A 14,378-nucleotide genomic window follows, 5' to 3' on the forward strand; every position below is an offset into this window, starting at 1 on the left:
AAGTTTCGATTTCCGCGCCATCATCAATCAGATTTGCGGATTTTTTGAAAATTGAGTTCGAATTTGGGGTTCGTTTACACAGGCCGGATTTTGGCAATTATTTCCTCAGAAACCAGTAAAGCTGGAGATTCACTTTCAGGCCTATTTTGTAGGCAAAAGTGCATTCAATGTGTGCAAAAAGTTTCGATTTTGAGTCGCTGTCAGGCAGTTTTTGAAGAATTGTTCGTTTTTGAAGAATTCGATTGATTTTGGCTCTTACTTAGGGTGATGGGACTTTCTAATTAATTTCCTCAGAAATTAAAAAAAAACGTCAAGAAATGCTTTGGGCTTAACTTTGTGAAGAAAATCAATTTCTGCAAGTGGCGAAAGTTTTGATTTCCCGGCCATCAGCAATCAGATTTGCCGAATTTTTGAAAATTGAGTTCGAATTTCGCGTTTGTTTAAGCAGGCCAGATTTTGATGCTGATAAAATACCTTTTTTATATAAATAATTTTAGATTCACTTATTCATGAACAGAAGTAGTGGATTTAGCGAAAGAAAGACAAATTCAGGCAGCGTATGAAGTTCTATCAGATTCAAGGGAATTCTTGAAAAGAGATGAAGATTAGGAAAGCAGGAGGTAAAAAGTCCCTTGTTCAAAACTTCTTTTAAGACAAGACGTAAGTTGGAAATCAGAAACCGTTTTGCCTAATGAAAACCAGCACATCCACGAATCACCATATACAGAATAGCGAAACAGAAAATTATAAATAAACCTATGAAAATGAAAGAACACTAAATAAATTTTGAACGAGAGAATTGATAGTTTGCCAGAAAATGTAGGAAATAGCAGCAGCACACAATTATTTAAAATACAAGCAAATTCACTGCATTTTAACTCAAAAAAAGCGACTTAGAGATGAAAATGAAAAGTTCGGATCCACAAGAAAAAAGTGGAAGAAAACTCCCATTTACATTTACATGGGGGGCCTTGTTTTGTATCTAAATGTTAAACTGGCACGATTTCCGAGCATAAGTTTCACTTACGAAATGGCGATTTCATTTATTTTGTCTATCTATAAAAAGGAGAGCTCTAGCTTAGATGGATTTTGAGTTACATGACCAAAAAGCCCAAATGTCCCAATATTGCCAGAACAGCATAAAAGTAAAAGAGAATGACAACATTTCGCCTTTTTTTCTCAAAATTGCCCCTTTTTCCTTTGTAATATTTTAGGGCGCAAATCCGCTAATTAATTCTCTATCTAGAGGTGTAAAAACAAGCGCTCAAACTCAGTTTTCATCTGAGGTATGAGCGAAAAGCTGGCATCGTGTTTGAAACAAAGGCCTAAATGTACTGTACCTAAATGTGAGACACTGAAATTTATTTTTTGCTGGAAAAACTGCAGTATTTTCTTATGCAATTTTGTTTCACGCTGTGAATGGAAATTCTCTATCCAGTGGTAAGAAAACGAGCTCTGTAGCTCAAACGGTTTTTGAGATATGACCAAAAAGGCGGCGTTATATTTGAGCCAAAAGCTCTATGTTTAGAAATTAATATAATATTATGTGCCAATCGAGCCGATGTTAAACACATATCGAAATAAAGTACAGAATTCAGTAGAGTTTCGTATTTTCCGACTGAAGCTGATCCTGGTCCTGAAGATGCTTGAGATTAGTATATCTCGAAATGTGTTCCTATTTAAATCAAAATCTATCTAAGATTCTTGTTAATTTTGTGAGTAATATTTTTTTTAATGGGATCGATATTTTTGACGTTTTTTCGCGTTTTAAGTGCAACTTATGCAAATCTAAACCCTACTAATTAATTAAAACTCGATGGATACATGCAATTAATCGATTTAACTGTTTTTTCTACAACGGTTCTTTGCAGAAAATATTCGTCAACCAACTTTTTCTCGTGAGACTGAAATTGTACCAAAACATAAAAACTGAGTATAATTTTTTGTTTTAAAATTTTGTAGAATAGTGCTAATTGCCATAAATATGTATTGTTGCCCAAATATGTAAGATTTCATCTAAATTAACGACGCAATTTTCTTAATATTCTAAAATACAAAATTACTTGTCCAAAAATTGCACAGGTTTACCAAACGCTCTGTGATATAAAATATATAAGTGAATATGAATAATAAGGAAAATACTCGATTTAGCTTAGCATGAAGGGGGTATTGCTCGCTTCCTCGAATTTTTAATCGTAGTAATTCTAGTAATGGGTTTATTTAGGTTCCACCCACTTTGACCGCCGTCAACTCCATTTCAACACCTAATCATCCAAAGTTTGCCAATAATGTAATAAACATCATTATTCACCCCCATGAAGAATGTGGCTAATGAGTTTATTATCCCATCACATATTCACAAAGGGCCTTTTGTCTCTTGGGATTTCCGAGCATGTTTTCTTGCTTAGTTTGCAATTTATAGCATTTTGTTCCATTCGAGAATGATGGCATTTTCGCCAATTTAGTTATGCCTAAATAACGTATTATTATTAATACTTATTTGTTTGAGGAACAAATAGAAAGTTTCGAATTAACGAAGTTTTTAGAGGAATCTACAATTTACATATCTGCTAACTGTTTAAACTAATCGACCAAGGAATCGGCAACCAACTGAAGCTTCCTTATAGAATTGTTAACATTTCTGCAAATCGACAAATTAGTAACGTTTGCATTAACTTAATGCCACAAGGGCAATAGCCAATTTCCCATAATCTATTCCCTGCCCACCGTGATTAAAACATTTATTTGATGTGTGCCGAAATAGACCCCGAATGGAATTATCTCTATATTGATTAAATCATAATCAGCTCGGAATTTTATTTGATGCATGAGACATTCTTCTGATGGATGAACATTTCCCGATATCTGGTAGAATGTTTACTTGTTTGGAACACTCATTTCCTTTTAAGTGAATAATGTGATTTGCCAGGCGAATTTTCCTTGGGAAATTTTATAAATGCGGATTTCATAGAATAACCCCATAAATGATTTATCTCCACTTTATACCTAGTAATATGAACGAGTCCATTTGGAGACGATCTCAATTGGCGGGCTCATAAAAAATAACTAGCTGGCATGTTGCAATAAAGCGTGCACTTATCCATATGGAGAACATGAAATATTTGATGGGAAGTTTTAATCCAAGAATGCTAGTTCATAGACATGTATTTATGCAACGGAAAGGACTGTTCAATAATAGGAATAACAATCAAAAGATCACTAAGTCGCATGATTTAATTATTTTTCTACTACAATGAAAACAACTCTTTATAATAGACTAGTATATTAGACCATACAAGTGGTGTTCTTGATAACAACAATTTATTAGTAATTTTTCGCCAAAGTTTTGAGAATTTTATTAGCATTTTGCTTTTGTGGTCTCTGCTTGGAATCATTGGGTAACCAAAGCTGTATTTTATTCGGAAAATGCAATCGACTGAATATCAGTAGAGTGATTAGATGAATTTTCAGGAAACTTGCTGCAGATTTGTTCCTACGCGATGACTATATATTTTGCTAAAAACTCGCTTCTTTTCGGCGAATGTCTGAGGAGCGCAACTCGGATGAAAACGATGTCTTTAAGCAAAGAAGTAACAATGGCACTTGTTCAAAGCTGCTTTTAAGAGAAGGCATAAGTTTAAAATAAAAAACCGTTTTGCCTCATGAAAAACTGCACAGCCACGAATCACCAGATACAGAATACCAAAGCAAAAAGAAAAAATTGTTAAATATACCTAGGAAAATGAAAGAAAACAAAATAAATCTTGAGCGAAAGTATTGATAGCTATCAGAAAATGTAAGAAAACAGCAGTTTTTTGCGCAAAAACTGCACACCTTTCAAGATTTAAGAAAGAGCAAAAAATGGATTAGTGCAGCACGTCAAAAGAATCAGGTGATTCCAGCAACCAAATAAAAAGTTCTGGTAGTATTTGCACCAGACACTGAAGAATTTACCACCTTAGTTAGATCGATTTTTTTGATCCAAAAATAACAGAGTAGTCAGGCAATTTTTCTTTATAAAAGTTAAGCCAAATCGTCTTTTTTAGCGGCATATGCCGCAGTATTTAATATGTAAAATTGGCCTTTGCCTCAGAGACAAACGAGAGTATTTTGAAACTGACCACAAAGATTCATTGAACCTCAGAGTTATTAACCCTCAATTATTAATCCATTTTCTTCTTGAAACTTCCAATTTTTCCAATGCTTTGACCCTAAAAAGTCAAACATTAGCCGTTAATTAAACACGCATAAAAAGCTGATAAATAAAAATGCATGCCGCTATGAAGTTAATTAGAAAAGAGCAAACGCGGAAAAACAAGAAACAATTCGTACTAAGGGACTTAGCAAGGTTACTCTAATAGATGTAAGACTCAGTCATAAAGAACTGATTAGAAGTTTATGGACAAACCAGGAAAGGAAGTTTGGATTTTGGCAGAGAAAACCCTGTTGTTCAAAAGATATTTTCATGTCTAAGCCCACCAACCTCAATGTAAATTATGCATTTATACAGGCTGTTCATTTAGTATGCCGGTCTTCAGGTAAGGGTTTAATGTTAAGGGTGCAAAGATGGATTAAACAATGGCCATTAAGTTAATTAAAGCATGCTTTAAAGCAAATGCCTTAAAAACCCAGGAGTGTTAACTATGAAACAAAAAACCTAGTAGGTATCTATTGACTCTTAGAAGATTCAAATAAACTGCGTAAATAAAACGACACAGAAAACATAAGAGGAGTGCAAACAAAGCTAGTCGATTTAGCTTCCAGATTGATTTACACGAAATGCTTTCCTGAAATCGAAAGGACCTTTGCTTATTCAAAGGGCATTGATCTGGAGGAAGAGAATTTTCAAGTAACCGGCATGTTAAAGCCGAAACGAGATTACCTACGTAAACGTGCAACTTTGGACTTACATTGGCCTTTAACAGCCCAGCAGGATTTGAGAGAAGCTTTAAATGCACATCGAATTTGCCATAGGTAAATGCATTGAACTTACCGACGATGGTAGCAAATATTAGGACCCCAGCGAGAAAATCGGCCACTACAAATAGATATTCAGCATCGTTTTCCGGTACGGGAGTTTCACCGATTGTCGTCAACGTTAATGTTGACCAATAGAAGCTGTATATGTACTGGCGTGCTAAAGTTGAGTTCTTTGGTCCATCCAGGTTGTAAACCCAGTTGTCAGTGCCAAACCCTGCAAATAAAAAAAAAACAGTTTGTGGAGGATGTTTTCAACCGATTTGTTTACTTGATAGAACCTTATAGAAATTGGCGAAAATATACTGAAATCCGCATAGCAATATCTTTATCTATCAATTTGTTCCTTTATCAAGTAAAAACTATTCGTACTCTAGACCGAAGACCTTCACAGACTTCGATTTCTCCACCGTTTTGAGGCGCTAAGTTTTCTGTATAATATCCTGATGATGTTCAAAATTCGAAACCTGTAATATAGTTTGCACGAATTTTTTGCTTTAAAATAAAAAATCAGCACTCTCTTAGCTCATTTCAAGCCGAAGAAATTACCGAGTGAGCCTAGAATTGGACCTTCAGAGAAAACGCGCAAAGTTTGAAACTTTCTGTAAAATATCCTGATGACGTACAAAATTAGAAACTTTGAACATAGTGTGCACGAACTGTTCGCTATAAAACACAATAATCGGCACTTTCCTGGTTCATCCGAAGCCGAAGAAATTACAGGTTTCACGCAAGAGAGTTTCCATAGAAAACGCACTAAGTATGAGACATTCTGTAAAATATCCTGATCAAATGCAAAACTCGAAATTTGCAATATAGTTTACAAGCACTTTTTGCTAAAAAATTAAAAAATAGGCTTTTTTCTAACTCATTCCAAGCTGACGAAATTACTGTTTCTAGGCGAGAGCGTAAGATTGCCTTTATGGGCTCTTCCGAGAAAACGCACAAAGTTTGAGCCATTCTACAAAATGCCCTGATAATGTGCTTGCTCGAAACTTTCAACACAGTGCTTTTCACTTTAAAATCCAATAATAGGCACATTCCTTGTTTCTTACAAGTTACAAGCCGAAGAAGATACACTTCAGGCAAGACCGTAAAATTGCCTTCAGAGGCTTTGTATAAAAAACGCGCTAAATTTTAAGAATTTTTGTGAAACTTTACTATAATGCTCTGCTTTCGAAACTTTCAGAATAATTTGCATGAACCGTTCGCTATAAAATCCAAAAATCGGTACTTTCCTAGCTAATCTCAAGCCGAAGAAATTACTGTTTTAACAGAGATTGAAATTCCCTTTTTTGGATCTACAGACAAAACGCGCAATTTTTAAGACTTAAAAAAATAGACTGATAATGCGCAAAATTCGAAACTTTTAATGCGGTTTGCATTAACTATTCGCTATAAAAACCATCCATCGGCATTTTCGTGGTTCCAAACCCAAGAAATTGCGGTTTTTAAGCAAAAAAAATTGAAAAATAGCTTGACAAAGTGCAATACTCGAAACTTACATTCTGGTTTGCGCATACTTTTCTACATCAAATCCAAATATCAGCTTAATCTTTTTCGTTTTTATCGTTTTTAGGCAACAGTGCCTCTATTGGCTTTTCACATAAAATTCGCTAAGTTTGCGTTTAAAACTTAAAATATGTTAATGAAGTTCAAACTTCTAAACTTCCCATGTAGTTTACGAGTACTTTTGGCAATAAAATTCAAAAATCGGTTTTTTCTAACTCATTCGAGGCCGAAGAAATTACTGTTTTCAGGCAAGACTTTCAAAATGCCTTTATTGACTCTTCAGCTGAAACGCGCTTAGTTTGAGACTTTCTGTAAAATATCCTGATAATGTTCAAAATTCAAAACTTTCTGCTTAGTTCGCACGAACTGTTCGCTATATAATACAGTAATCGGCACTTTCCTTCCTAGTTCGTCCGAAGCCGAAGAAATCACGGTTTTCAGGCAAGAGAGTTTCCATAGAAAACGCACTAAGTTTGAGGCTTTGTGTAAAATATCCTGATAACATGCAAACTCGAAATTTACAATGTAGTTCACAAGTAGTTTTTGCTAAAAAATAAAAAAAATCGGCTTGTTTCTAACTCATTCCAAGCTGACGATATTATTGTTTCTAGGCAAGAGCTAGGCTAAGATTGGCTTTATTGGCTCTTCAGATAAAACGCGCTATGTTTGAGTTTTTCTATAAAATATCTTGATAATGTTCCGAAACTCGAAACTTTCAACGCAGTTTTCATGAGCTTTGCGCTATAAAATCCAATAATCAGCGCATTCCTAGTTTCTAAGAAGCCGAATAAATTATACTTCAGACATGACCGTAAAATTGCCTTCAGAGGCTTTATATAAAAAACGGGCCAAGTTTTGAGAATTTTTGTAAAACATCGCGATAATGCTCAGATTTCGAAACTTCCAGTATAGTTTATATGAACCGTCCGATAAAAAATAAAAAATCAGTACATTCCTGGGTATTCTCAAGGCGAAGAAATCACTGTGTTAATAGATATTGCAAAATTCCCTTTCTTGGATCTTCAGCCAACACGCGCAATTTCTGAGACTTTTTGAAAAATAGCCTAATAATGTTCCTAACTTGAAACTTTCAACGCAGTTTGCGTGAGCTTTTCGATATAAAATCCGACAATCGGCGCTTTCCTGGTATGTTACAATCTGAAAAAATTACAATTTAGTTAAGAGTGTAAAATTGCTTTCAGCGGCTTTTTTACAAACGTTTTATACAAACGCTCTAAATTTGAGAATTTTTGTAAAAGGTAAAAAGAAACTTCTAGTATGGTGTTCGTAAACCGCTGGCTATAAAAGCCAAAAATCCGCTTTTTCTTAGCTCATTTCGAACCGAAGAAATTACTGTTTTAAAATAGATTGTAAAATTACCTTTATGGGATCTTCATAGAAAACGCGAAAAGTTTGAGACTTTCTGTAAAATATCCTGATAATGTTCCTAACTCGAAACTTTCAACGCAGTTTGCATGAGCTTTTCGCTATAAAATCCAACAATCCGCGCTTTCTTAGTTTATTACAAGCTGAAAAAATTACACTTTAGTTAAGAGTGAAAAACTGCTTCCAGCGGTTTTTTCACAAACGTTTTATACAAACGCTCTAAGTTTGAAACTTTCTATAAATTCTCCTCAGAATTCTGACAATTCGAAACTTTCAATAGAGTTTGTATTGTATTGTTTGTATTACAACTATTCGCTGTAAAATTCGGGAACCCGAACTTTCCTAGCTGATGTCAAGCCGAAGAAATTACAGTTTCAAGACAAGAGTGTAAAATTGCTTTTATGGGATCTTCAGAGAAAACGCACAAAGTTTGAGACTTTCTTTAAAATATAATGATAGTAATAATAATAATAATTTTGGAAACTCAAAACTTTCAACGTCATTTACACGAGCTTTTCGCTATCAAATCCAAGAATCGGCTCTTTTCTAGCTCACTCTAAACCTAAGATATTGCTATTTTTAGAAAAGAGTGTAAAATTGCCTTTATTGGCTTTTCGGGAGAAAACGCACAAAGTTTTACTTCTGTAAAATATCTGTAAAACTTTAAAAAAAAACTTAAAAAAATAACTTTCTGTAAAATATACTGATAATGTTTCCAAACTTTTAGTATAGTTTTCACCAACTGTTCGCAATAACATCCAAAAATCCGCATTTTCCTAGCTCATCTCGAACCGAAGAAATTACTGTTTCAAAGGAAAATGTAAAATTACCTTCATTGGATGTTCAAAGAAAATGCTCCAATTTTGAGTCTTTCTGTAAAATGTCCTGATAATGTTTTAAACTCAAAATATTTAATGTGGTTTGCACGAACTTTTCGCTACCAAATTCAATACCACTAAAATGTCTCTAATTTTAAAGAAAGCAATGAATAAAACACTGATTTTCATTAAAGTCCGGTAAAGAACTAATCAGGTATGGAACTTTGTAAAGTCGGAACTTTTGCAGTTTTCTGAGCTGATAGTTTTCCATTAATTGGCAAATCGTGATTTCTCCATTTGCTGAAATTTCAATTTTCCATGACCGGCGGAGAATTATTATCATGCTAAACGAACAAAATTTCGAAGCTAAAAAATGCAAAAACAGGCATTTATGTTAAATCGATGTAATCATAGCTCCAAAAATGTCAGCAATATGTGAGCGCTTCTTGTTTTAGCCTCATTTTCAGTTAAAAATGCGATTTTAATGTTTTTGAAACGGCCATAAAACCGTGCTTTAACAATAATATTTAACTGAACAAAAGTGAATCTTTTCAACTCACCGGGAACAAACGCTTAAGCTTGTGGATGCACGCAATATCAAAAAACCTTTTAAACCAATCGCGGACACGAGTAAATTTGCTTTTGGTGTCTCAAATAATGACGTCACTGCCAAGTAGCTTGGGACAGACTATGCATAGTTTGAATGAGGAATCTGTTCCCATCTTATGGGAGCTTGCGTGCAGATCATTCATTTTTATTACTGCACCTGCTGGGCGCGCCGAGTTTGCAACTAGTAAATTAATTTAGGGGTTTTAGATTCGACTTTAAGAACCTCTGATTTTAGATTCGAGCATCGAAATGTACTCACCCAGTACAAGTCGTAAATCAGCCCTTTATTCTCTTGGCGTACCCTGTTAAAAGCTTTTAAAACTTATTCTAACAAATCTTAACAGAGCGGACAGATTGCAGATGGGTTTCCAAAGCAGTTGGACCGTAGCACGCAGAATGTTCTTGTTAACTTGTGGTTTATTTCAATTCTTCTATTGTTTCGCACATTTTTACTTACCGATAGCATAACTAATGGCGAAATAAAGACAAGCGTTCCAATGGATCAGCACCAAAATGGCCAACACCACTTTGCAAATTCTGAACACATTCGGGTAGTTGGTGTCCGTTTCTGTCCTTTCGAACCACTCCCACAATCGCGGTAATTTAAATAGTCTATTTATTCGCACAATTACACTGCATGGCACTTGCTGTAGGCAATCAAACGGCTGCCACCAAATGTACGCAATATCCGTTGGAATTATCGCTAAAATGTCCGTTTTCCATGATTTGGACTGTAGATAGTGGGCCCTTAGTTTCGTTGGATCGGTCACTAGTAGGCCTTGTTCCAGGTAACCTGGAAAAGCACAGCATGAGAAGAATTAATTAAAATTGTTGGCCTTGATGATCACAAAACACGCCATTAGATGCACAGGTTATGGCCATTCAAAGCATAATTAGCTATAAAAGCAATTAAGTGTGGTAAAGCCATAAATTCACAATTCCACATTTTTCCAGGCGATTTATGCGTCTCGTCCTTCCCTGTTTTTTAATAACATGAGTAGGTACCAACAAAGGATCGGCCAACGGTAACCTACAATGTTTGCTGACACGTTAAGAAAATTTATTTCTCCTTAGACGCGTAAAAAGGAAAAATTATCATTCATAACTTTCCCGCAGGAAAATTAGTTTGCTCGTGGTGGACACCGGCAAATATTTGTCCATCTCCGATGTACGTCACTAGCGTGCTCTATAAAGGCCAGCAGGAATCCAATTGGAAGCGCTGCGTTTCTTTTAATCCGGATTTGTGTCTGGCTGCGAATTATTTTGCAAATCGAAAGGAGTTTGACGATTTTCTGGCAAACATACTGGAGAATATATGGAAAATTAATTGATATTTGATCCCAATACAGGCTTAATGCTAATAACTGAAAGATTCAGACTTCTTACTGTCGACTATTCTGCTCTTAGGTGGTGATAGAAACTTCAAAGTTTATAATTTTAGGGAATTAATTACAAATGAATGAGCTCTTGGTAGGTAAGGAATTGTTAATCAAAATAACATAACAAATCTGAAAATTACTGCTGAAATCCTCGATGATGCCTGGAAAATTAAAACTTTTATAGTCTTTACAGGGTTTAATCCTGCATTGTTTGCCTTTCTAGAGGATGGCAAAAGGCAAAAGTTTGTAGATTTTTCAACTTTTGGGGAATTCATTTAAAAAATGTTTGTAAGAACTCCACATTGAATATACAGGGTGTCACTCACATAGCACATGATCAATCAGAATTTCTTATTATGAAGACACCGATATGGTGAAAGAATAATTATTCATCAATTCATTTTATTATTTTAAATTTGAAAATTGCTTGTAAAACACTTGAATCATGAAATATGCAAGTTTTCTCGCTTTATTATAACTATAAACAATTAATTATAAGAGAAAATTTGTTATAAATGTGATTACATTTGCTGATAATCAGTAATTGATAATAAATGTTTGTGTAAACATGTAAATTGGTAATAAAAAATTTCAGAATTCTCTCTAATAAATTAATTATCAAAAAAGGTAAATGCCTGCGTCTAAATCCCATAATTTTGGGGAAAGCAGTTGCGAAACACTATGAAAAAAAGTGGTTTAAAAACACAATAAACTAATTAAAAAAGAATAATCCAAAATAACCGAATTTAATGTTTCAGCTCTTACAGAACTATTAATTCTTTACGCACGAAATAGTTGAGTCAAATTGGTTCAGAGGTGCTTCTCAAAACAACACGCTAAATCCGAAGAACAATTGAAACTTCCAGAGTTTATTACTCGCCTTTTGGCGCTGTTGAGAATGACAAAACGTGAAACTGTGTCGACTAAAATGTTCCCATTTTTGTGGCATTAATTATGAAACAAACTTGCAAAGAAATATTGTAAACAGCAAGTAAACAGCAATGTATTAAATCTAAGAACTAAATGAAATTAGAAACATATAATAACATAGGCAAAAGCATAATGATACAAAAAAATTGAAACCTGCGATTTATACAGCCGACTATTATAATGTTACAATTTGCGTAATTTAATATAAAATTACTTTGTAAGATGCTATGACAGGATATTGATTCTTTAAAATCCAAACTTAAAAATAAAAATGCATAAAACCGCCTTTGGGATCAACAAGCCACCTTAACTAACTCAACGGCGAAGATTTTTTTTGAAATAAATTGTAATCACTAAACTAACCACTCGCCATTAAGCAAACACAACAGAAAAAACTCTTTCTCTCGCAACAATCGCAAAACCTCTTCAAATTTCCAGGAAATTATTTAAAAACAATTTTAATTTTAACATTTCTAAACATTTTGGAATAAAGCGCTTGCAAAATTCTGCTGCAATTAAATTCTCTATTTGCAGAATGACAAAACGCAAAAGAATATTTAACAAGCTTGTAAAGAAGCGCTCTGGAAAGCAACGAATCTGCAAATAATTTAATTGGCAGGCGCTTGATGAGACGGCAAAATCGAAGTTTCCTGATTTAAACAGCGTACTTTTTCTTCTCTCCACAGAGCAAGACAAACCCCATTTAACCCCGGTTGCTCTCTTAATTTTAAAACGAAATACATCAATTCTCAAAGTTGATCGTAAAACATCTGATAAAAGACCAAATGTGAAAGTTAATTGCCAATAACTCGATGTTCGCGAAACTTCCTTAAGTTTACTGAGTGGACTATTTTTGCCTATAGGAATGACTAAACTCGAAACTTCGTTAAAAACGCAAAGTTATTACATTTAGGGGAAATATAGCAAACTGGATAATTGAAAAATTGGCTTTTTTCTCTTGAATGACTGATAAAACGCGAAAGTCTGTAAATATTATGTTTTAGCAATTCATCAATTTTCAAGTATAGATTCCCAAAACTCTAAGCTAAAGTCAAAATCAAAGGCCACATATCTAACCATCAGACTGTAAAGAAAAAAAATAAAATAAAATCAAATAAACTGTAAAAACTGTAAAGATCTGCAACGCAGTTCTTTACTCCTCGAAAGTTCCAGGTCCTAGCGAAACTTTGAAATCAGTAGCCATGGCTGATGTTATTGCTTATTTCTATTACTGCTGCATTCAGTATTACTTCAGCAATCAGCTGCTTAGTTGCCAACACTTTCACATCATCATAGAGTTTAATTAATAAAATCAGTTTGCTTTTGTTCAACAACACACCGTGGATTCCGTTCGTTTATTACCTCAAAGATTTCAGATTAAACCTACCGGAGGCAAGGAAATTTCACACATGTGCGACATTGTTATACATTTTAAGTTTTGAAGAGCACAATTCGAAAACTAACCACTAAAGTTTTTAGTTTTTATAACCATTTGAAGAAACCTAAATCTTGCAATGTTTAGTGGTTTCAAGACCCTGCCAAATACTTTAAAATATTGCTTAAGAGAAGAATTGTGTCTAAAAAACTCGACATTTTGAGACACACTTTATCAGTATGCCCCAGTAACCGTGTATAGAAGAAGAATTAGGGAATAAAGTACAATTAAGTAATACCATTCTAAGTCGCACGTGGATTCTAGACGACAATATTTACAAAACCGGTTACTGCATAGTCAATTCGCCGCCCTAATATAAAACAGAGAGGTCACCTCCTCTATAAGTGTCAAAGTTAATAAGAGTTACGATCGTGTCTGGGAAAAACCAAATGGGGCTTAATTAGACTCTATTTGCCCTGGTTAAGTGATATTTGCAGACAAACAACCCCCGGCAGGCACGCTATCTGCTGTTCAAATGACTTAATTGAATTGCGGGTTGATTAATTTTCTCTAATTTTCTAAATGCGGTCATTTTCATTACCAGTTTTTGCATTCAATGGCCAATCGTACGGATTATTTGCTCTTGTTCCGTTCACCCAAATTGCAAATTATAAAACTGTCTGCTTACCTTCGTGCACATGCACTATAACATCTAAGAGGTATATCGCATCACATAGGCAGTCCAAGCTCCACCATAAAGCGGGAACGCAGTTATTGAGTTCCCAGAAAACAGCTCTGCCCAGTACGAAAATCACGTTGTAAAGAACGGCCAGGGAAACCACCATCAACCACTAGAAGCAAAGGAAAATAAATCAAAATAAAATATTCACTCAACTCACTTGAACTAAGAAGTCGGAGCTAACAGTTACAAGACACTGTGCTAAAACCATATTAAGCTAGTGCGTAATTGTCAGCTTTGTTTGTATTTCATGGTACCACCTACGGGTACAAAACCGTGTTCATTTAATTAAACTTATCAACAACTGGGCAAGTGTTATCAACTACTGAACCCTAACTTTCCAGCATGTGCTGTTTTACCATCAGCCAGAGTTATTAATGGTTGTAGAACGAAAATGGCTTGCACAGTCATCTTTCTGAGCGATTAATATTTGTAAAAACCCCTACAGTCTGTAGTCAGTGATTCACTTTTGCAGAACTTCATCCAGGCATATAAATGCGGTTCAATCGTTCCGTGCCAATTGTTTTCAGGCCTCTGCACATAAAAGACGATTTCCCGATTATCGCGTTCAATTTACGATATCGAAAATGTGATTGGACTAACTCCCTTGGAAACTTAAGTGATCATCTTGGTTGACGCCTGTCCTTCTGTCT

The 14,378-nt window shown here is 34.7% G+C and overlaps 1 protein-coding gene across 1 annotated transcript in view; it reads right to left on the bottom strand.

Moving 5' to 3' along the window:
• Positions 1 to 4,993: 4,993 nt before the first annotated feature.
• LOC125504044 (cyclic nucleotide-gated cation channel subunit A-like) overlaps positions 4,994 to 14,378 on the bottom strand; it is a gene marked incomplete at both ends in the record, with an annotated part of 36,797 nt that continues 27,412 nt past the window's right edge. The window contains 3 exon segments of the mRNA XM_048665366.1: positions 4,994 to 5,194; positions 9,760 to 10,095; positions 13,675 to 13,837. Of these exon segments, the coding sequence (XP_048521323.1) occupies positions 4,994 to 5,194; positions 9,760 to 10,095; positions 13,675 to 13,837 (700 nt within the window).

This window comes from Dendroctonus ponderosae, unplaced genomic scaffold, assembly GCF_020466585.1.
Source record: "Dendroctonus ponderosae isolate FM_Combo_2020 unplaced genomic scaffold, Dpon_F_20191213v2 Dpon_F_20191213_33, whole genome shotgun sequence".
Taxonomy (NCBI): domain Eukaryota; kingdom Metazoa; phylum Arthropoda; class Insecta; order Coleoptera; family Curculionidae; genus Dendroctonus; species Dendroctonus ponderosae.